General features: G+C 41.9%; 1 protein-coding gene across 4 annotated transcripts in view; it reads right to left on the reverse strand.

The window, feature by feature from the left end:
• The window catches only part of INPP5K (inositol polyphosphate-5-phosphatase K), a 1,033,350-nt gene that overhangs the window by 127,640 nt on the left and 883,938 nt on the right, over positions 1 to 21,772 (reverse strand). For all 4 annotated transcript variants that reach the window (XM_044054345.1, XM_044054348.1, XM_044054347.1 and 1 more), the window contains one exon: positions 420 to 557. In XM_044054345.1, the coding sequence (XP_043910280.1) occupies positions 420 to 557 (138 nt within the window). The remainder of the gene's footprint in view (positions 1 to 419; positions 558 to 21,772) is intronic.

Consider the following 21,772-nt stretch of genomic DNA (forward strand, 5'->3'; position numbering starts at 1 on the left):
GAACAGACAACATTATAAAAGTATGTAGTATAATTTAGTTTTGGAGCAAAACAAATGCATACATTTATTAGTATCCTTTAAAGTTAAAAGATAACGACAAAAAAAAGTTTTCAGCTTAATTCAAAACACTGTTTTCACTTTATCCAGTTGTCTCTTGATTGACTGATTTTCTACTCAGGTAAAGCCACAAACATTCCTCTTCTCAGTTTATTCACAGCAGCAGCAAATTAGTTAAAGCATCTTCCAATCAAAGAACAGCACAAAAACCTCATCTGCTAAAACAAGCTACTTGCAGACTTTTCTGTCTGATAATCATAATTACAGCAGTCGTGATGCCATTAGTGTGCAGACAGGGGAACACAAGCAAAAATATAGGAATAAACACATTTTAGAACAGAAGAAAAATATTCTGTTTTTACCTTGTAGAGCCCAATCCAGTCCCAGGAACTGCTGGGAAACTCTTCTGCAGTTGAATATCGGACGATTACGTCATGATCTGCACTCCACACTCCCTCAGGCTGAATTGTGACCATCGGTTTGCAATCCAACTTTTTGTACTAAAAACACAGTCAAAACCCTCTGTTGGTCATTCTTATGCCAAAAACAAGATAAACACAAGTATATTACACAGCTGATACATTTAAACAGTTATACCATTCTGAAACTCCAGAATATGGCTGCAGAAAATGAACAGTAACAAAACATTTGTGGCAACAAACATGAGGAATCACCGGTCTTACTCCCCCATTGTAAATTGGAATCTAGTAAAGCACTGGGTGCTTTGCAGCATAACCTGGGTTCCTACTCAGTTGCATAGATTTAGTAGTAACAGGTGGAATAAGTAGCTTATTGACAAGCTGTAGAATAAACTTTCTTGGGCAGTGAGCACTTACCCAAGTCTGACAGATCTGAACAGCTCATCCACAGTGCATCATTCTGACTTCCAGACCACACTAACAGTCTCAGATTTATCTGCTGCAAATACAAACTACTACTTTACTAACAAAACTTTACTAACATTTTGGGGATATCTAGAGTACATCAGGAGCTCACGTTATTGTACACTGTTGTGAATGAGTGACCAGACAGGCATTTTATGCACATTGTTGTGAATGAGTGACCAGACACAGGCATTTTATGCACATACATGTTCTATCATTTTATGCACATACAGGTTCTATCTTAGGTCCTTTACTGTTCAATATTTTCATAAATGACTTTCACCAGATCATCCCAAATGCTAAGCTTATTCAATATGCAGATTATCCCCACTCAAAATGAACCCAGGATGCCTTCACCTCCACTGAACACTGGATGTTGGACAACCACTTGGCACTAAATGCATCAAAAACTAAACTTATGGTACGTACGCCTTCCAAAAACATCACCATAGATAAAAACTATTTCTTACTAGCCATAATAATACCCATCTCAACCTAGTATCCCATGCCAAATGTCTAAGTGTGCTCATTGACGAACAGCTTAAGTTTGATACCCATCTTCAAACATCAAGAAAGCCCACCAGAAACTTGGTATGCTTTACTGCCACAATCACTTCTTTACTCCCCCCTACAAAGTTTGTTCTCTCTACCTCATACCTCATTCCCTCCCTCCTATATGGTGCCTCACTTCTTACAAACCTAAATTCTTCTCTAAAGACAAAACTCTCTTCTTGTTATAACAAAATTGCCAAATTTGCTACAGGCTGCAAATCTTCCACCCATCACTGTCATGCCCTTCACAAACTAAATTGGCTAGAACTGCCCAGTCACCTTTTCTACATTCAACTCACTCATGCCCACAAACTTATCTTCAGTCTCTCTCTGTCTGTCCCTCCCTCAAAATGCATCTGCCTGATTGACCTCTTAGAGCCACTAACCAGAATATGACTGAACTGCACAAGCCTGCCCGTCCACCAGGCAAACATCTACCATCTTTTTCTGTAGCACGCCTCTGGAACTCCTTACCACCACTTATTCGTACCACCTATAACCACTCTACCTTTTAAGACCTTGCTTCACTCTCATCTTATTCCCTCTGGGAATTTTCCTGCTCTCACCGCATATGACTCCCTCAGCATTACACTCTGCCTCCTCTCATACCACTCTGTAATCTAATAAGACACCTAATCCACCTTTCTCTCCAGCCCCCAACTCTTTATTCTACTTCTATTATTTCCGCTTTTCCTACTTCTGCATTAAACTCCTCCTGCCCCACTTATCCTTATATTACTCTCATATGATAATTATATGAATTGCCATTGCTTCTACTGTTAAATCTCCTTTGCATGAACAAATGTACTTATAAATACTAAGGTTTTTCTTAATTTTTTTTTTCTTTTACAATTCCTATTGTATATTGAAATTTTACTATGTTCTTCAGCTGTATTACTGTATCACTCATTTGCCTACGATTTGTTTACATTGTATAATGTCATTTATGGAGCTTTTCTCCCCAGGACTCCATTGAAAATGGGCTCTTCTCGGCCCAATGGACTATCCTGGTAAACAAACTGTAAAATAAATAAATAAAAACGTGTCAGATTAATGTCCAAGTATCTGAATGAACCAATATTCTCTGTATACTGACATTTAACTACTCACTATACCTTCATATCTATTGGACTGAATTCTGAAAGTACAGTTGTGGACACTTACCATAAATGTAGATGTCTGAGTGTATTCACTGTTGCAGTCATCACCTGTGGGTTATCCCTGCTGTGGTAGCCCTCGGCCGGCCCAAATACCAGACTCAATGTTTTTCTGCGTCAGCTACTGTCACTTGTAGACTGATGTCAGGTCAACAGTGCTATAAAGCAAGGCAGCTGATGTCATTACATTGTTTTTTCTTGTCCGAACCAGTCAGAAGCCCAAGGAAATATGGCAAAGTGGTCCTAGTGGTTAAAAACCACCCTAAGAAGCTTATGTCTCCCTTAAAAAAAAGGATACAAGTGGGAAGGAGGGAGGGAAACCAGAACTTCGTGTTTCACTGTTGCAGTAATCACCTGTGGGAGGATTCCCAAAGCTGAAGAGAGGGGTGGAAGGATTAGAGACCTAGGCATGGGTAAGCAAGCCATGCAGAATTGCAGAGGCAAACCCTGCCCTAGCCGTAGAGAAAAGAGGAAGGTGGTAATGCTTTGTAAAGGTATAGACCGAGGTCCAGATGGCAGCTTCCAAGATGTCCCTAGTGGGAACTCCTCAGAGGACTGCTGTGGAAGTGGAGACTGCCCTAGTGGAATGGGTACGAATCGACTTAGGAGGTGGTTTCCCATGTAATCTGTAGCAGAAATGGATACAGTGTGATATCCACTTGGAAATGGTTTGCTTGGAAATGGGCTTCACCTCTGCCCCTGGGGCAAAGCTGACAAGAAGTTGGTCCATTTTCCTGAAGGGTTTAGTACAGTCCAGGTAGTATCTGAGCTGTCTGTACATGTCTAGTGAGTGCAGAATTCTTTCCCCCTTGTTTTGAGGATTAGGGAAGAAGGTGGGCAGATGAATGGCCTGGATGAGAGTCACATTAGATACCACCTTGGGCATAAAGGAGGGCTTAGTCCTAAGGGGACCCTGTCTGCATGGAAAAAGATTAAGGGCTCAATGGCCATCGGTGCCTGAAGTTCTGAAACCCTTCTGGCTGAGGTGACAGCTAAAAGAAAAGCAGTCTTCTAGAAGAGGTATCTTAGTTCTGGAGAAGCAGTAGGTTGGAAGGGTGGTAAAGTTAGTTTTTCCAAAACATAATTCAGGTCGCAGGCTGGCATGGGTGGCCTTCTGGGAGGTCTGATATTAGAAGCCCCTCTTAGGAATTGTTTAATCAAAGGATGTGAGAATGGGCTGGCCTGTACTGAAATGAGCTGAAATGGCTGAGGCGTGGATTTTAACAGAAGAGAAGGAGAGGCCACTATTGAGTAACTCTGCTAGATAGGCCAGGATAAGAAGGACAGAAGGTTATGAGGAACTGGCCCCTTTGGACTGGCTCCAGGAGCAAAATCTTTTCCATTTCCCTGCATGAGATTTTCCTGTGCTGGGTCTTCTGGCCTCTGTGATAATGTCTAACAGGTGCCCCTTGCTTACCTTTACAGTATTAGCCATGCTGATAGTTTGAGAATCTGCAAGTCTGGGTGCAGCTCCCCTGCTTGAGTCAAGAGGTTTAGGATCAGGGGAAGCTGCCTGGGAAGCTGTGATGTCAGACTGTGCAGCAAGGTCTACCAATGCTGTCTGGGCCAATCTGAAGCAATGAGGATGGCCTTTGGTCCCTCCTCCCTTATCTTGATCAGTACCTTGGGAATAAGATGCAGAGGAGGGAATGCGTACATGAGGAGGGAGTTCCAAGGGAAGGTTAAGGAATCCACCTTCCATTCTAGGTGGTGATACTCCCCTGGTACATAATTTCTTTAGCTGGTGGTTGAGGTGCGAAGCAAAGAGATCCACCTCTGGATTTCCCCACTCCTGAGTGACTTGCCATTCGCGGGGGTCCAGTAATTTTCTGCTTAAGTGGTCTGCCAGGGTGTTGTTGATCCCTGGTAGGTATTGGGCTATTAGGTGTAATCCCATGGAGGAGGCAGTCAGCCAGAGGTTCATGGCTAGCCTACACAGAGGGTAAGATTGGGTCTCTCCCTAATTGTTGATGTACTACATTACTGTGGTGTTGTCTGTTTTGATAAGGAGAACCCCTAGCCTGAGATGGGGTTTGGAAGGATGTCAGAGCCTTTTGTACTGCCACCATTTCCTTCTGGTTGATATGCAAGGGAAGGTGCTGGGCATCCCAAAGACCTTGGGTGCACCTGCATGTTTCGTGAGTGCCCCAAGCAATGTCTGAGGCGTCGGTGGTGATGGTCTGCACCGGTAGGGCGGAGGATGAAAGGGAGTCCCTTGTTCTTGGCACAGGCCCCTGCTCACCACAGAAACTTGGCCCTTATACAGGGGATCAGAGGGAGAAAGGTCTCCAACGGTTGTGAGTGTAGACACCAAAGGTTCTTTAGATACCACTGAAGCTTCCTCATGTGAAGTCGCCTGGCCAGAGGAATTATAATGATGCAAGATGTCATGTATCCCAAGGATAGCAGGAACTTCTGCGCCATGAGGTGACTTTTGGATACCAGCTGGGTAAAGTAGAGAGGCAGAAAGCTCTGCTTTTCTGGGGCTAGGAAGGCCATTTGGGATGCTGTGTCCAGCAGTGCTCCCAAGAAAATGATCCTCTTGGAGGGTGTTTGCTTTGATTTCTTCTCATTGATGGTGAACCCCAAGGAAGTTAGGAGGGTTTTAACAAAGAGAAGGTCCTGGAGCAGCTTTTCTTTGCACTCTGCCTGAATGAGGCAGTCGTCCAGATAAGGGTAAATCTGTATATTTCTCTGTCTGCAAAATGCCATGGCTGGGGCCAAACATCTGGTGAACACCCTGGGAGCAGTAGATAAGCCAAAGGGAAGCACAGATAACTGAAAGTGTTGTTGGCCTTCTCTGAAGCGCAGGAATTTCCTGCAGGATTCCCTTATAGGGATGTGGAGGTAGGCATCTTTTAGGCCTAGGGTCACTAACCAGGCATTTTTTGTCAGCATAGCCAGCAGCTGCTGCAAGGTTAGCATTTTGAATTTGGGGACCACCAGGGAGGTGTTCAGAATGGACAGATCCAGGATGGGGTGCCAATTGCCCTTCTTTCTAGGAGCAAGGAATAGCCTGGAATAAAAGCCTTTACCTGTTTGATCTGTGGGAACAGGTTCTACTGCCCCCTGGGATATGAGAGCTTGGACTTGTTTTAATGCCTGTGCCACTGATTTGGAGGCAAGTCTGGGTACCCTCTGGGAATTGGGGGTTCACTGAAAGTAAATTTGTATCCCTGAAAAATGATCTTTAAGATCCATTGGTACTTTGTTACAGACGGCCAATTTTCTTTGCAGAGGGACAGTCTTCCTCCTATCTTTTGGTGGGTGAAAGGAGGGCAGAGGGGGGAGTAGGAGTCATTGAGAGTTTTTGCTATAGAGGGATGGCTTAGAAATCCCTGCCTTAGGGGTGGAAGTGGTCCATTGTTTGGTTCTCTGCTGTCCCTGGGATAGGGGCCTGGGTGGTCTGTCCCTGCGGGGCTTACCTTGCCCCTGTCTGCTAGGTGCAGGAAAAGACCAGTGCTTGCAGGGAAAATTCCTGCTGAATCTAGGAGGTTGAACCTGAAAGAAATATTTTACTGTTTGCATAGATTTTGCATTGTCTTCCATCTTTTTAAGCACCTCTTCTGCTTTTATCTCCAAACAAGCAGTCTTTATCCAAGGGTGCATCAATTAATTTAGACTTGACATGATCAGGGAGAGGTTGTTCCTTCAATCGTGCATGTCTCCTAATGACAGATCCAGACTCTGCTGCCTTGCTAGAGGCTTCTAGTGCATCATATCCACAGTCTAAGACAAAAGGATCCCAAACTGGGTACTTAGAACTTTAGACGTTTTCAGCTGTGATCCGAGCTCTGGTAGTGACCAGCTGGCACACTTGCCAACTGCTTCCACTACGGGCTCCACGGCAAGAAAGACTGATGTAATGATGTCAGCTGCCTTGCTTTATAGCACTGATGACTTAACGTCCGTTTACAAGCAACAGCAGCTGACACAGAAAAACACTGACTCTGGTATTCGGGCCGGCCGAGGGCTACCACAGCAGGGATAACCCACAGGTGCTGAATGCAATAGTGAAACACAAAGAACATCTGGGTTCAACCAATATGATAATCTACCACTAAGCATCCACTTAAAAAAGAAAATCTAAGGAACAACTCCCCACAGTCCATATTAGTTCTCCTACTCCTATGTTAAACAGCATGCTCATTTCCCTACTCCATTGTTTGTTCTAATAAACCAAGGTGACTTTCCTGAAACTAATTTTTCTACTTAATCTTTTTTGCCATGCCTGCTGACCATCTATCCTTCCCTCAGCTAAACATGGTGCATTCTTTCTCTTACCCAGGAATTTCACCTGGGATCTGGACAACCGCTGTCAGAAGGGGAGCATCACTAGGCAGCTATGAGGGTTCTTTATGCCACTGCTAGCATTCCAGCAATAACAGTATTTTTAATGGCCTAATTCTGCCCCTGGATGACTGGATGGGGTAGTGTAATGTGTAATCTGCATCACCAAGTAGGCCCACAATGTCTTTCACACACTTGCATTGAAAGTTACCACCAGGTTGCAGCTGAGAAAGCTCAACTCCTCACTAAAGGCCACTCATTTGTATCAACCCTCCTCCAAGGGGACTGCAGCATATTTAGTTGGCTTTGCCCCACCCTCCCATCCCAAGGCAGACAAGCATATCCTCCCTTGCCAACTTCAGCAAACATCTTTACCACTAGTGAAACTTGTCACACTTGGGATGTAGTCAGGGCTTTATTCCTCTACAACAAAATGAAACAAAAAACTTCATTAAACTTCCTTTATTAAAAAAAAAAAAAATTCAAAAAACTTGTTTTTAAATTGTTTAATCTGAGTATGCAGTTATACATGGCCACAGAGGTGCTGCTACGCTCAAAAGGGAAACAGTAAACCTTCAGAAGTCACTGATTAACATCTACAGATATAATGTGTGCTGCACTTTAGTACTATCTTAAAAAAATAAAGTAAATCCAATCAACAAAACAGATTCCCAAATACTCTACCATAAAAGTTGTCAACAAGCGGTTGCAAGGAAGACTGCCTGCCAAAGGAAATTCTACTCTAAGAGTACAAACCCAGGTTTATAATGTTTTGTGATGTTGTGGTGGGTACCAAGAGGAATAAAACGGACCTCTGTCACTGAGGCTTTTTCGAAACGTTGCATTGCTTGAAGCCAAACCTCTAATTGAATCTCCTTTTTAAGCAGGGGTACGGACAGAAATTTCTGACTTCCACATCAACTGCCATACTGCTACTTCTTAAAACATAAATGCCCTTTAATCTACAAAGTCACTAATAAAGTTGCAGCATCTATATTAAACTAAGCACTTAAAGGCTTACTAGTAATATAACGAGCACACCAAACTTACAACACGTTTACTTTCCTGGTTGATTCACCTATATGATTCCTATTTAAGTACTTAAAGGCAGGATGTTTAATGCCCTTCAGATGGGTAAATTATTACCCTACCAAAAATGAATTTGTACACCTTGGTATATGCCTGGCCACACCCAACCAAGTTTTAGAAAATTACTTCAGATTTCTTTGTGACACAAAATAATGTAGCCGGCCTTCTAATATGGTAAAGTATGCTTGACTGCTGCCTCCTCTTGACAGCCTTAAAGCAAAATCTGATCTAGTCCAAGGGTAAGCCACCTTTTTGAACAACATGCCAGAAATCATGACGTCCACGAACACAGTGTTCAGGTGTCAGGCAGGCACACTATGAGGTGGTATAGGGGTAGTGATACTTGCGTTACTTGGATGTGCAAGCATATTTTAAATACAATGGCTATATTTTAAATGTACTCAAAAAATCTGCTCAGGTTTGCAAGGACACCCGAGGAAAAAAAAAAAAACAACTTAAACGATATTATGTCACTGATCAATAGATTCCCTCTGCTGGTCTGAAGTGGAATGCCAAGCAAACAGACTGACTGACACTCTTCAGCAAAGGTGTCAGGGTTTGCATACCAATGAACTAGTCCATTTTACTGGAAGTTGGTGTACATCAACAGTCTGCAGCAAATACTTTTCCCTCTTCTATGCCTGCACAAAAAAAAAAAAAAAAAAAATCTGAATGGAATGGTTTAAGGAAACGTTTAAAAAAATCTGGGGGAGAAAATGAGGATTCATAGGGCCACAGGTTCAACCTAGGTTGTTCATCAGATAAATCGTTTTCAGTCTGACTTCGAGGTCTCAGTTCATCAGCAGTCCTCAGAAGAAAAATATTCCATAGGGGTTGCACATGTGATAGCGCTCTGTTAACAGTATATGTACAAATAATCTGATAATGCAAGCTGTATACAATTGTACAGGAACTTTTGCTGGAGGTAGAAATTTTTTTCAGATCTTTTCAGCAATCAGATGCCTCCAGTATGTGCTACTACAGTCTAAAGATGTGGCCCTCAGGCGGTAGGCCAAATATGAAAGAGCAAATTGTGTTCTTTTTGATATCTAAGACAAGACAGAGAGATGGGCTATCCCAAAAATGCTCTTTTATCAGGCTAAAAACTAAATGTTCATTGAAATGGAAAAGACAGAGCAACATCTCTATTACATAAACTGCAATACCCATTCATATTTCAGTGTGTGTGTGTGTGTGTGTGTGTGTGTGTGTATGCATTTAAACTTTATTACAGGATTACAGACACACACATACACACACACATTATACATAAAGTGATCAACAGCACTATCTACATCATAAAGTATCAAAAATGCATTGATTAAAACCACTAAAACACAGAAACTGAAATATGTGAAACAACCCAAAACTGCCACAATTTCATACTCCAAAAATATCTCTGAAAATGTACTAATCTGTGCAGCAATTGCAAAACGTTACCATAAAAGAGCTGCTGTCAGAGAAATAAAAATAGCAGTCAACCTAAAAAGAACTTGAGATCGCTACATACTAACAACTCACAACACTCCTGATAAATACAATTAAAGGAAACAAAGGCTTTACACAGGAGGCTATACCCCCAAGGCCCCTCCACACTCTTATATACACTAACTCCATCATGGTCACATGACTGTGACCCAAGGGAATGCACCAATACCTGACAAAAAAGACAGCTGCAGAAAATTTGACCAATTGCCATACTGATAACTTGTGAATTCATCACAGCACTTGACAAAACCTTCTACTTCCTTATATGTGTTTATGAACAGGGCTTAAATGACCCCATTACTCATGTATACACTGCTATGGTGCATTTGCACACAATTGTACTACATTCATCACAGGATCACTGCTATTGCATTAATGTACCTGTGATGGAAGAGTGAAAAAATGCTGTGCAGTTTACAGGATCCACAAAGGTGGCTGGTCTACATCACTCAGTGTAGAAATGTAGAGGTAAATGCTGACCTGCCCCTTTTGTCTGGACACCTGATATGCAGTGTTTGCATTGTTTTAATAATGTGTGGCTGGATGCCTGTGAGGCAGCCTCACAGAAGTTCTGAATAAGTACATTCCTGAAGAAGGCTGTAACTGTAGCTGAACCTAAACTCCCAAAACAATGTCTTGTACTTATCAAAAAAAAAATCATGCAATTTGCTTGAGGGGGTCTTTTTGGTTACTTAGCAACTTCATTTCTCTTTCATAAAAGAAACGGCTGACAAGTCTGCTTAATCAGTTTTGTTCTCTGTGTATAATGCCTCCCTGCCCTAGGTACAGCTATGTGGTGCCAAATTCTTTTCCATCAGTCTCCTGAGTTGGACAGAAAACTAGATGAACATATTGATCTAAGATAAACTTGGGAGACCACTTTAGTCATAAAAGATAGATTTGCTTTTAAAGATAATCTTTCCTTATCAAACATTTGGTAATGCTCTTTACGGATTAAGGCCTGCAGTTAAGACATTCTTCTAGTTGATTTAATAGCAACCATAAACAATCTTAAAAAAAAAGTCAGCTTTCCTAATACAAGCAGGGACCACTGGATATAGTGAAGGTTTTCATTTGAAATTCCCTGTAGGAAATGCTCAACAAAAAAGTGCTGCAGCTAAAGCAGTTCCAGCAGTACTTTCTGAAGGGGAAAATCAAAAGATGCTCTTACTCAAAATGGCATCAAGAAAATTATCCTTAATGTCTTCAGAGAAGACATGGGTTTTGAGTCATGCACATCAACGTGAAAACACCAGAAGCAGCTGTTCTAAATGCAGCAACAGTATCATATTCACATTTTATTTTAGGCTACTTGTGCCAGTGCTGATATATTTTAAAGGAAACATAATTAATGCCTTGTGCCAGTGTATCTGTTCATTTCAAACCTCTTCATAGTACTTTAACATGTGGGTCTAGTAGCTAACAACCTTCAAATCCAGATCATCATATACAGCCTCTTGCAAGACCTATCTAGATTCTTAATCTTTGTCACTTGGAAGGGTACTGAAAGTTTTATTTAACAAATGTTTTAGGAATAGCTGGGTCAGTCACAGAAGCATCAGCCCCAGGGTTTTAATGCAGGAATTTAATATCCTGATGGGAGCAGATGGCTGTGAATCAGAATCGTGGAGCAGTTCAGAGTACATGTCCTCAAATAATGGAACTAGAGTAGGCATGTCAAGCAGTATAATGATGTATTAAGATTCAGCAGCCATGCATACCTTTTCTTGTGCAAGTACAACTCCTTGGTAGTCTATATGTAGCAGTCCTTCGTTAAATTTGGTGACTTGCCAAAAGAGAGATCCTCCAGGGAACATGCAAATAAAAGGGAATTCTCATCCTCTGAATCTGTATCTGACCAACAGAAGTGTAATACAGTTGATTTAAAGCACAGACCGTCTTCCTTATAACCTGATGAAGCAGAGAGGGGAAAGAAGATCTTTTTCTCAGTTTTATTAGAGGAAGAACCTGAATTAGATGGCCTGAAGGTCGCAGACGCTGAAGATAATGAAGTAATAAAGCAATGTACTTGTGTGCAGAAAATGTTATCACTGGTGACCACAGGATAAAACTCAGAGGGGCCAGGGGAATGACATCTGATCAGTACACATAGATATCCCTAGGGATATAAGGCAGATGAGAAAGCTTAGGTTGAGGGATCAACGTCTGCTTTTGGCTACTTCCCATTCATATAATGAATTGTTGTAACAATGACCCTTATCACAAGTAAATGCTAGTAGTGAAACCTGCACTCAAAACTGTTGAAATTGACTGTCAGAAGTAAATACTTGGTTTGAAATTTTGTGATTCTTTACAAAATATTTTTTTGGTTTTTTTTCCAGATGTAATGTTCACATACTAAGATTTACAGTATAACTCTTACTGGATCCAGTCATGCTGGGCAGTAACAATGTCATTACACCGATGCATTTGTAATCTTTGTTTCTGAAAATGTATGTAAATAACTGCAATTCGGGTTCACGAGCTATCCATTCACATACATCTCTGGAAGAGGATAAAAGTAGAGAATCTGGACCTTTTGATGTGAGCAATGTCTTGTATGACCTTAGGCTTAAATGAATGCCTGGCAGACAAAGCTTTCATTTCATTAAGGAAGACTGAGGAAGGGTAATAGAACATAACAGTTTGAAGTAGAAATAACCTTCAGGATGGCGTGATTGCCAGCAGCAGAACGGTCTTCCAAGAATTTAATTTCTATGGTAGTGAACATGCTACATGAAAAAAGGGAGAAATCAAAGTTTCCAAAATGAAATTTAAATGCCAGGCAGGAACTAGAACCTCTCAGGGTTTACAATACATTGCTCTCTTGAGAAACAAATTCAATGTTTATCTAGATGTCACAGGATGACCCCAAGGAATGCATGATAATAAGGCAGACCAATGATTTAATGGATGGACCCTTAGCAGATAGACATGAAGAATGTCTAGGATTGGTGAAGTCTTACCTAGAATAGTACTAGACACCTTTCACATACATGAATTAATTTTTTCCATTTTGAAACATTACATTTTCTCTCTGAAGACCTTCTTTCCTCCTAGAAAACATTCAACTTTCTAGTGGAAATCATAACCTCATCATTCAAGCTGTGAGACAGTGTGCATTCAGCAATGAATTTAGCATCCTGACATGCTGCTAAAAGTGTAGGCCTTCCCTAAACAGAAACTGTAGAGGCTGGGTAGCTATTTCCTTAAGGTGAGACAGCCAAGGTTGTCTGGGTCAGAATGTACAATCAGGATCAAATGAGTGTTCTCTTGCTGCTTTCTACTGCTTTATGCAGACATTTTTGAACCACAGCAGCTGGCGGAAGTAGAGTTGTGTGTGAAGTTTACCAGTATAGCATTTTTTTTTTCACTCGATACTGGTTAACTAACAGTCCCTATTGATTTATACGGCCTATTTGTTTCCAGCTGGGCAAAATCGTTCTCCAGCACATCTGTTCCCATAATGCAAGAGCCAATCACAAGGCTGTGTTCCAGGCATCCATGAGAGCTTTCTTTGTTATGCCCTATCCACATGCCCATAACATTCAAGTGAAGGCATCCAAGGGACTCCCAATATAAATGCCCATGTCTCTGTGTGTTATTCAACCAAAGCCCTGGTCTCTGCTAGTGGTTCAACATCAAAGATGCTTCCAAGCAACAGCCCATTATAGTCCTTCCTGCCAAGATGACTGAGCAGATACAAGTCACTTAGTCCCGCCCCCCCCTCCAGTTACTCTAGTGTCCAACCTGCTAAGTGAATACAGGACATTTGGTTCTCAGTCAGGGCTCCATCCCTCTTCACCATAGAGCCAAGTAGCACATTACTGGCTTTCTTTTTTCTTTTCGTTATTCATTACCTTTGAATTTTAAAACTGCGGTGGTGGTGCTGCGGTGGTAGCATTGACGCCTCACAGTAAGACGTTGTCCTGTTCGATTCTCAGCTTGAGCGTCTTCTGCCTGGAGACATGCGTGAATGGGCGTACCTTCGTTGAAGGTTGTGCATCAGGGCTGGCAACTCGGCATGTAAAAATCTAATGCCAATCATTAGCGGACCGGAGTTCCGCTGTGGCGACCCCTAACCGGGAAAAGCCAAAAGACACAACAACAACAATTACCTTTGAATTTTATTACTTCCATCCAACTTCTATTGGCTCAGTGCTAAGTAGTAAACAAAGAAAAACAGGACCTACTCACTCATTAACACAACTATGCAAAATGGCAACTATACCATCACACTGCATACTGCATTTTCAATGGGATAAGAGATCCAAAGCAATTAGTTGCATTTTTTTTTTATTTTGTAGTGCACAGAGTACTAAAATATATACATAATCAGTTTGGAAAATATGTGAAAGAAATAACATAAGAAGGACCAAGATAATTAATACACTTCACTGAGAAAATTACACATTTATGAAATTACTCCATCAGTACAGTCCCTCATAAAAAGATGGCCAGGATACAGGATTCTCATAAATAAGCATACAGACCCAAATACCTCTTGAAAGAACTAGAACTAATTAAAAAGTTCAGTGAGTGCAAAACTGAAAACTGTTGCCCAAGTCTTCAAATCAAATGCCACAATACAAAGTCAAGATGCTAAGATATTGGTTTAACTGTTGGGTAGTTAGTGGAATGAACTTACTTGGTAGCATCAACTCATTAAAAATTTATTAGAAAAGAAATGGAAAACAACATACCGGTAAGCAGCTGGGTAGTTCACATCTTTTTGCGTATTGGAATTAGCTTTTTCACTCCTGTCCTCTCAGGTATCACTTTTGTGGAGAATCTCATTCCAAGAAAATAGAGTTAGTACTCTCTTCCAGTACACCCTGAACCACCAGATCAGCAAACCCAACTCTAGCTTTAGAATGTATATGTAATGTCATAAAATGCAAACAGGGGAACAAGCTCTAGCCTCATAAATCTCAAGCCGTGAACAGTTACTAAAAGAAAAAAAAAAGCTACTCAGGCAGCACTGGACGAGCAAAATGATAGGTGATATGGCAAAACATGGTCTTACAGAGGTGTTCACAGAAGATGATATATTTTGAAAGTCAGACAGTAAACAGATTTCTTAGAAACTGGCATACCCAATCTAGTCTGTGCAAAGAAAATAAACAGCTGATCTGACTTTCTAGAATGTTTTGTTGCGTCTCTAAATGCATGATTTATCGTGGTCTGCAAAATCCCCAAATCCAAATTCTGAAGATGCTGGTAACACAGAGCAACTCAATTTTCAGATTACTAACAGTGTCTAACATATGTTAACATAAACGATGTATTAATAACAAGTAAAAGTTTGTTCTTAAGGAAAATGTATAAGGTTCAGAGGTCATAAAAACTTGGGACTCTATAGAGACCCTCCAGGCATACCTCTTAGAGCAAGAAATCTGGACAAAGCCTTAAATAAAAGTGGGACAAAGGCTCAGAAATAGGGACAATTTTTAAATATTACTCTTATAAACTTAGAAAGTTGATAGAATAACAGGTTTTGCATTAACATGAATTTTCTGAAGGGTAGGAAGTCTAAACTCAAATGTCTGTTATTATTTTCTAACTTCAGTCTTTAATTATTTGCCACTAATTTGCCAGAAACCCACAATTTTATTACAACCGACCAAAAATGCAAGGCAAAAATCTGGACATTCTGTGAAAATCTGTACACTTGAGAGGTATGCCTCCAGGCCACAATATTCACCAACAACACTGTCTTTAAAGTTAGAATTTTTACAGGAATCAAATAAACCAATTTGAAACAATGCTTAGTAAGAGAACCCATAACAAAATATACATCCTAAAAAGAAAAGGAAAAAGAAACACTTCTTGGAAGACTCAGAAGAAGAATATCCTTTAAAATCAGCCTAACCATAGGTTAACAGAAAAGCACACAATCACACAGAAGACCTGCTAACGGAGCCAAACTCTAAAAATGAACCTTCGGTAAGAAATAAATCAGGTCTTGCTCAAAGTATCAAGTGATCAAAAAACACTAGTAATTTCACCCCGAAGGGAAAACTCCCCTGGAATGACACCAAAAAGCGAATCCCTTCAGTTCTGATAAATAAGACTTGGTAGTCATTAGTGGAAATCTGGCTTTATTCATAACTCAGTTACATTTTCAGAGAATTCTGAGCTATTAGGCATCAGAAGGTTAAACTCTAGGCCGTGAGACAAATGGAATACAATGCTAGACAGAGTACTTTCTCATATGTTTGTGAAACCAGATCCTTGCTAAGAGGTAAATGATGCTGCTGAAAAGTTTGTCAATAAAAGTGGGAGAACCATAGCTGCCTGTGTCACAGAAGAGCTAACAACATCCTTTTAACTTTCTCTTTTTTACTGGGTTTTCTGGACTACAGGCACCAAAAGCACAACAAAATGAAGACACCTTGTTACAGCCTCAATAGAATGCATCCAAAGACCTTTTCAGAACAGACACAGTCTGTCATATGCTGATTAAATAAAGAATAACTTGATTGAAAAACTCAGCTGCCATACCATAAAGTACAGTTGTGTACACTTTACCATAAATATAGATGTTCGAGTGTATTCACTGTTGCAGTCATCACACTTGGGTTATCTGCCAGCAGGTAGCCTTCAGACAGCCCGAATATCAGAGTCTTGGGATTTCTGCGTCGGATGCTGCTGCCTGTTCCATGACGTCAGATCGTCAAGGGTACAAAACATGCAGCCGACACCATTACATCAGTTTTTCTTGCCCCAGGTGTCAGGAGCCCCCAAAATAGGAAGCTATTACATGGTGTGGAACACCTCCAGTAAAAAGTAAACAACCCTGCCATAAAAAATGGCCATAAAGAGGATAGGTAGAAAGGATAGAGAAAGCCAGGGGGCTGGAGGGAGGGAAACCAAGACTGCAACAGTGAATACACTTGAACATCTACATTTATGGTAAGTGTACACAACTGTACTATGTTTTTCGCGTTTCACTGTTGCAGACATCACACTTGGGTTGATTCCTAAAGCTGAGGAAGGGTGGAGGCAGTCAAGAAGTGTTAGGGCTGGCTAGCAGGCCTTGTAAGACTGCTGTACCAAATCCAGCTCTGGATTTAGAAAAAATAGGTAAGTGGTAATGCTTGGTGAAGGGGTGTACAGAACTCCAGACTGCAGCTTCCAGGATGTCCCTGGTAGGGACTCCCCTGAGAAATGCTGTAGAGGTTGAATTAGCTCTAGTGGAATGAGTTCTGATCCCCTGAGGGGTAAGTTTTACATGATGCTTGTAGCAGAAATGGATGCAGTGTGCTATCCATTTGGAAATGGTTTGCTTCAAATTGGCCTTGCCCTCTGCCCCTGTAGCAAAGCTGACTAGCAGCTGGTCAGATTTTCTGAAAGGCTTAGTCCTGTCAAGGTAGAACCTGAGCTGTCTGTGCATGTCTAAGGAGTGCAGGATCCTTTCCCCTTTATTCTGAGGATTAGGGAAAAAGGTTGGTAAATGGATGGATTGTTTTAAAGCCACACTAGATACCATCTTGGGCATAAAGGGTGGGTTAGTCCTAAGGGAAATCCTGTCAGCATGGAAAATAATGAAGGTCTCCGCCGCCATTAGTGCCTGTAACTCAGACACTCTTCTTGCTGAAGTCATATTTAGAAGTAAGGCTGTTTTCCAAGAGAGGAATTTTAACTCTGCTGAAGCAGCAGGTTCAAAAGGGGGAAGTGTGAGCTTCTCCAGTACAAAGTTAAGGTCCCAGGCCGGGGTGGGAGCTCTCCTAAGGGGCCTTAAATTGTTAGCTCCTCTCAGGAACTGTTTGATGAGAGGGTGAGAAAAGAGAGGTGGCTAATGAGCTGAGATGGCAGAGGCATGAATCTTAATGGATGAGAAGGATAGGCCTCTGTGGAGCAGCTCTGCTACGTAATCAAGGATTTGAGGTAAGGTGGGCACAGCTGTGACCTTTCCTTGAGACTGACTCCAAGAACAATATTCTTTTCACTTTTCAGCATAGGATTTCCTGTATTAGGCCTTCTGGTCTCAAGGATGACATCCAGCACCTGTTTGTTGAGGGATGCTGGTGGTGTATTCAAGGGATAAGCCAGGCTGCAAGGTTTAAGGTTCACAGCTGTGGATGCAAAATCTGTCCCCCCTGCTGAGACAGCAGGGAAGGTGTCTGATGTAGGTGCCAGAATGGCACTGCTGTCAGACTGCGTAGGAGTGGGTACCAGTGCATGTGTGGCCAGTCTGGTGCAATAAGGATTGTCCTTGGCCTGTCCTGTTTGATCTTGAGTAGTACATTTGAGAGGAGGGACAGAGGAGGAAAGGCATAAATTGAGAGGTTTTCCCATGTAAAGGATAGGGTATCCACCTTCCAGGCTCTGCTGGGAGGGTTCCTGGTGCAAATGTTTCTCAACTGGTGGTTTTGGGGGGAGGCAAAAAGGTCCAACTCCGATGTTCCTCACCTCTGGGCTTGAAATTTGAAGGAACTGGGTTCTAGTTTCCACTTGTGAGGGTCCAGCAGATTTCTGCTTAAGTAGTCTGCCAGTGAAATTTTCTTGCCTGGCAGGAATTAAGCTTCTAGATGCACTTGGTTGCTCAAGGCTGTGTTCTACAGGGCTATGGCTAACCTGCAGAGTGTGTAAGAATGGGTTCTCCCCTGCTTGTTTATGTACCACATAACTGTGGTATTGTCTGTCTTTATCAGGAGCTGTCCTGGAAGGATAAGGTATTTGAAGGCTGTCAGAGCATTCTGTACAGCTAGCATCTCTTTTTGATTGATATGCAGGGGAATTTGTTCTGGGCTCCACTTGCCTTGAATGCATTTGCCTGCCATGTGAGCCCCCCATGCATAGTCTGATGAGTCTGTTGTCAGGGTTTGGGCGGCGAGGGGTTGAGTGAAAGTAAGTCCCTTGTTGTGGTTGCATGCCTCTGGCCACCAAAGGAACTCTGCCCTTAGACAAGGTATGATAGGAATCACTGTTTCCAGGTCCTGAGAATGTAGACACCAGAGGCTTTTTAAGTACCACTGAAGTTTCCTCATATGCAGTCTTGCATATGGATTTAGCAGAATGCATGAGGCCATGAACCTTAGGGCTTGCAGTATTTTCCTTGCAGATAGCTGGGTTTTGATGGCCATTTGTTTGAAAGAGTTTGCCAAATGGACCTGCTTTTCTGGAGTGTGGAATGGCATCTGGGAAGTTGTGTTCAAGCTTGCTCCCAGGAATACAATTTGTTGGCTAGGCACCAGTTGTGATTTCTTTTCGTTGATGGTGTATCCCAGTGAAGTTAAAAGTCTTTTTACAAATACCAGGTACTGAAGTAGCAATTCCTGACTGTCTGCCTAAATCAGGCAATCGTCCAGGTATGGGTACATTTAAATATTTCTCTGCCTGCAGTATGCAATGGCTGGAGCCAGACACTTTGTGAATACTATGGGTGCAGTAGATAAGCCAAAGGGAAGTGGAAAGAACTGATAGTGCATACAGCCTGCCCTGAAATGTAGATATTTCCTGCAAGACTCCCTGATGGGGATGTGCAGATAAGCTTCTTTTAAGTCTAGGGTGACTAACCAGGCATCCTTGGCTAGCATAGGAAGAAGCTGTTGCAGTGTAAGCATTCTGAATTTTGGGACCACCAGAAAGGTGTTGAGAATTGACAGATCCAGGATAGGGTGCCAAGAGCTCTCTTTTCTGGGCACCAGGAACAGTCTGGAGTAGAAACCCTGTCCCCTTTGTTCTACTGGAACAGGTCGAATATCCCTGATGTGGAGAAGGGACCAGTTTTTTGAAGGCCAATGCCTACTGAATCTAGGTGGCTGCACTTGTAAGAAATTTGATAGTTTGCATAGATTTAGCTTTTTCTTCCATCTTTTTAAGAATTTTTTTCTGCTTTTGTGCCAAACAATCCCGATTTAATGGAGCATCTAGTAATTTTGCTTTGACATGGTCTGGCAAGACTTGTTCCTTCAGCCAAGCATGTCTTCTCAGTACAGACCCAGTGACAGCAGCCCTGCAAGATGCTTCTAAGGCATCAAACCCACACTGCAGAGTATGTTTACTAACTTGGTTTGCAGAATGCATTAACTCTTGTAAGTCTTTATTTTCTCCACAATCTGGAAGTAACACCATTTTTTATTTAATTAGTTAAATAATATGTTGCTGGTATTTCAACATGTGAAACTGGCAATTCAAAGCTCTGATGGCAAGAGTTGCAGAGGTATATACCTTCTTACCCAATCTGTCTAAAGCTCTAGAATCCCTGTCTGAAGGAGTAGGGTTTTTGGCTGTAGTAGCCTTAATGCCTTTAAGTCCCTGGGAAATGGTCTCTGGATCCGCAGTAGGATTCTTAAAGAGAAATTTGTGAGAGTCAGGTACTCTGTAGTACCTGTCAGGTTTTCTAGGAGCTGGTGGTAAAGTGACAGGAGTAAGACTGGATTCCAAGAAGACATCATCTACAATATCCAGGACAGGGGGTATAGCTAGAGGCCTGTGCTGAGGCAAATCTAAAAATTCCCTGAGTCTCTTTTTGGACTGAGGATAATCCTGGCATTCCCAGCGGAAATGCTCTCTTAAGGTATGTAAGTTTTCATCAAAAGAAAACTCCTCTGGAGGGGAGGCAGAGGGAATGGATTCCTCTGCATCTGAATCCTCATAGGTAGATAAGGGTATGTCCTGTTAATCAGAAGGGTCAGAGTCATCGGACTCCTGGTCTGTAGAATCAGAAGGAAATTCAGTTCTTTGTCTTTTAGCAGGGGAAGGTTGGCTTCACCTAATTATAGTAATAAGGTTTTCAGCCATTCTATGCATTTGTTTTTGTGGCATGGGAGCTTGAGCATGCGCTTTGGACGTCAGTATTCTGGGTGTAGTGCAAACTCTGGGCCTGAGAAACTCGGTAGTATTAGTTAAAAAGGAAGTTGTCAGTTTAATACGAATATTGGTAGGTCGTAATACACCCTCAGATGCCAGTGCCTGCACAGTGGCTCCGGACCCATCCAAGGTAGAGACATCCACAGGTTCCATAGTCGAAGAAGCATCTCGCAGCATACCAGACTCCGAATGGGTCTCAGCAGAGGCCTGTGAATCTACAGAAGCGGGCATCAGGGGCTGCAAAGGCACCTCACTGAGTACCAGCGGACTGGTGACTAGCTTAACGGAAGCATTGTCGGCAGTTTTTGACCTATGCGGTCTGTCTCTGTCTTTGCTTTGCGCTTTTTTGGAAGATCGGTAGTCGGATGGCTTACCGAAGCCATTTCAGAATACAGAGAACGAGAGCAAAAGAATTTAGCTACAAAAATAGCCCGACAATGAATGGTTTGAGCGTTAAACAAGGCACAAAACCAACAGAGAGGGATGTCATGGTCTGGGCCTAAACAGGTGATGCAGTAAGAATGAAAATCTCTATTAGGTATTTGCTTTCCACAGGCAAGACAATTGTTAACTTTTTCTAACATCGGTTAGAGCAAGAAAAAAGAATCCCCAATGGGGTACTTAGCTTTAGAAGACGTCAGGTAGCAGCCGATCAACACTTGCGAACTGCTTCTGCTTCGGGCTCTTTCTCGGCAAGAAAGACTGGTGTAATGGCGCCGGCTGCATGTTTTATACCCCTGAGGACCTGACGTCATGGAAGAGGTGACAGCATTTGACGCAGAAATCCCAAGATACTGGTATTCGGGCCGACTGAGGACTACTTGCAGGCAGATATAACCCAAGTGTGATGACTGCAACAGTGAAACATAAAGAACATCTAGGAGGATCTTTTTACCTAAAATGTTTGTCAAGGTACTGCAATCTCTTGGCAGATAAGCTGCCACAAAAATTATGTTTACTGACACCCACTCACAAACATTCAATGTCACTCTGCAGAGCTGACAGGGAATGAGTTTGCCCCTTGTTTATATATACAACACAAAAGTGGCATTCTCCAACTCCATCCAAAGGACCTCTTAGTACAAATAATGTCTCGGCACTTTCAAATCAATTTGTACAGCTAACATTACCTTTAGATTTGTGTGTAGTTTATCTCAGATGGAGATCATAGCATTACACACTGACTAAATGCAGATGAGCTCTCCAACTTGAGTCAAGTGTTCATTATGAAGGATAGTGGATACTTGCTCCAACCATTAAAACTTCTTGACAGATGATAATCTCACAGGAATTTCTCCTCAAAGAAATGGGCTGATTAATTTTTCAGTCTTCTGAAGTAGAGTAAAGCTTTCTTATGTTAAGTCTTGCATAATGAAACATCATATCCTTTGTGGATAAGTGGCATCACACAGAAAGAAAGAGTTTCATCTTCAGGGC

The sequence above is a fragment of the Protopterus annectens genome, chromosome 13.part0, assembly GCF_019279795.1.
Source record: "Protopterus annectens isolate FY-2018-M chromosome 13.part0, PAN1.0, whole genome shotgun sequence".
Lineage (NCBI taxonomy): Eukaryota > Metazoa > Chordata > Ceratodontiformes > Protopteridae > Protopterus > Protopterus annectens.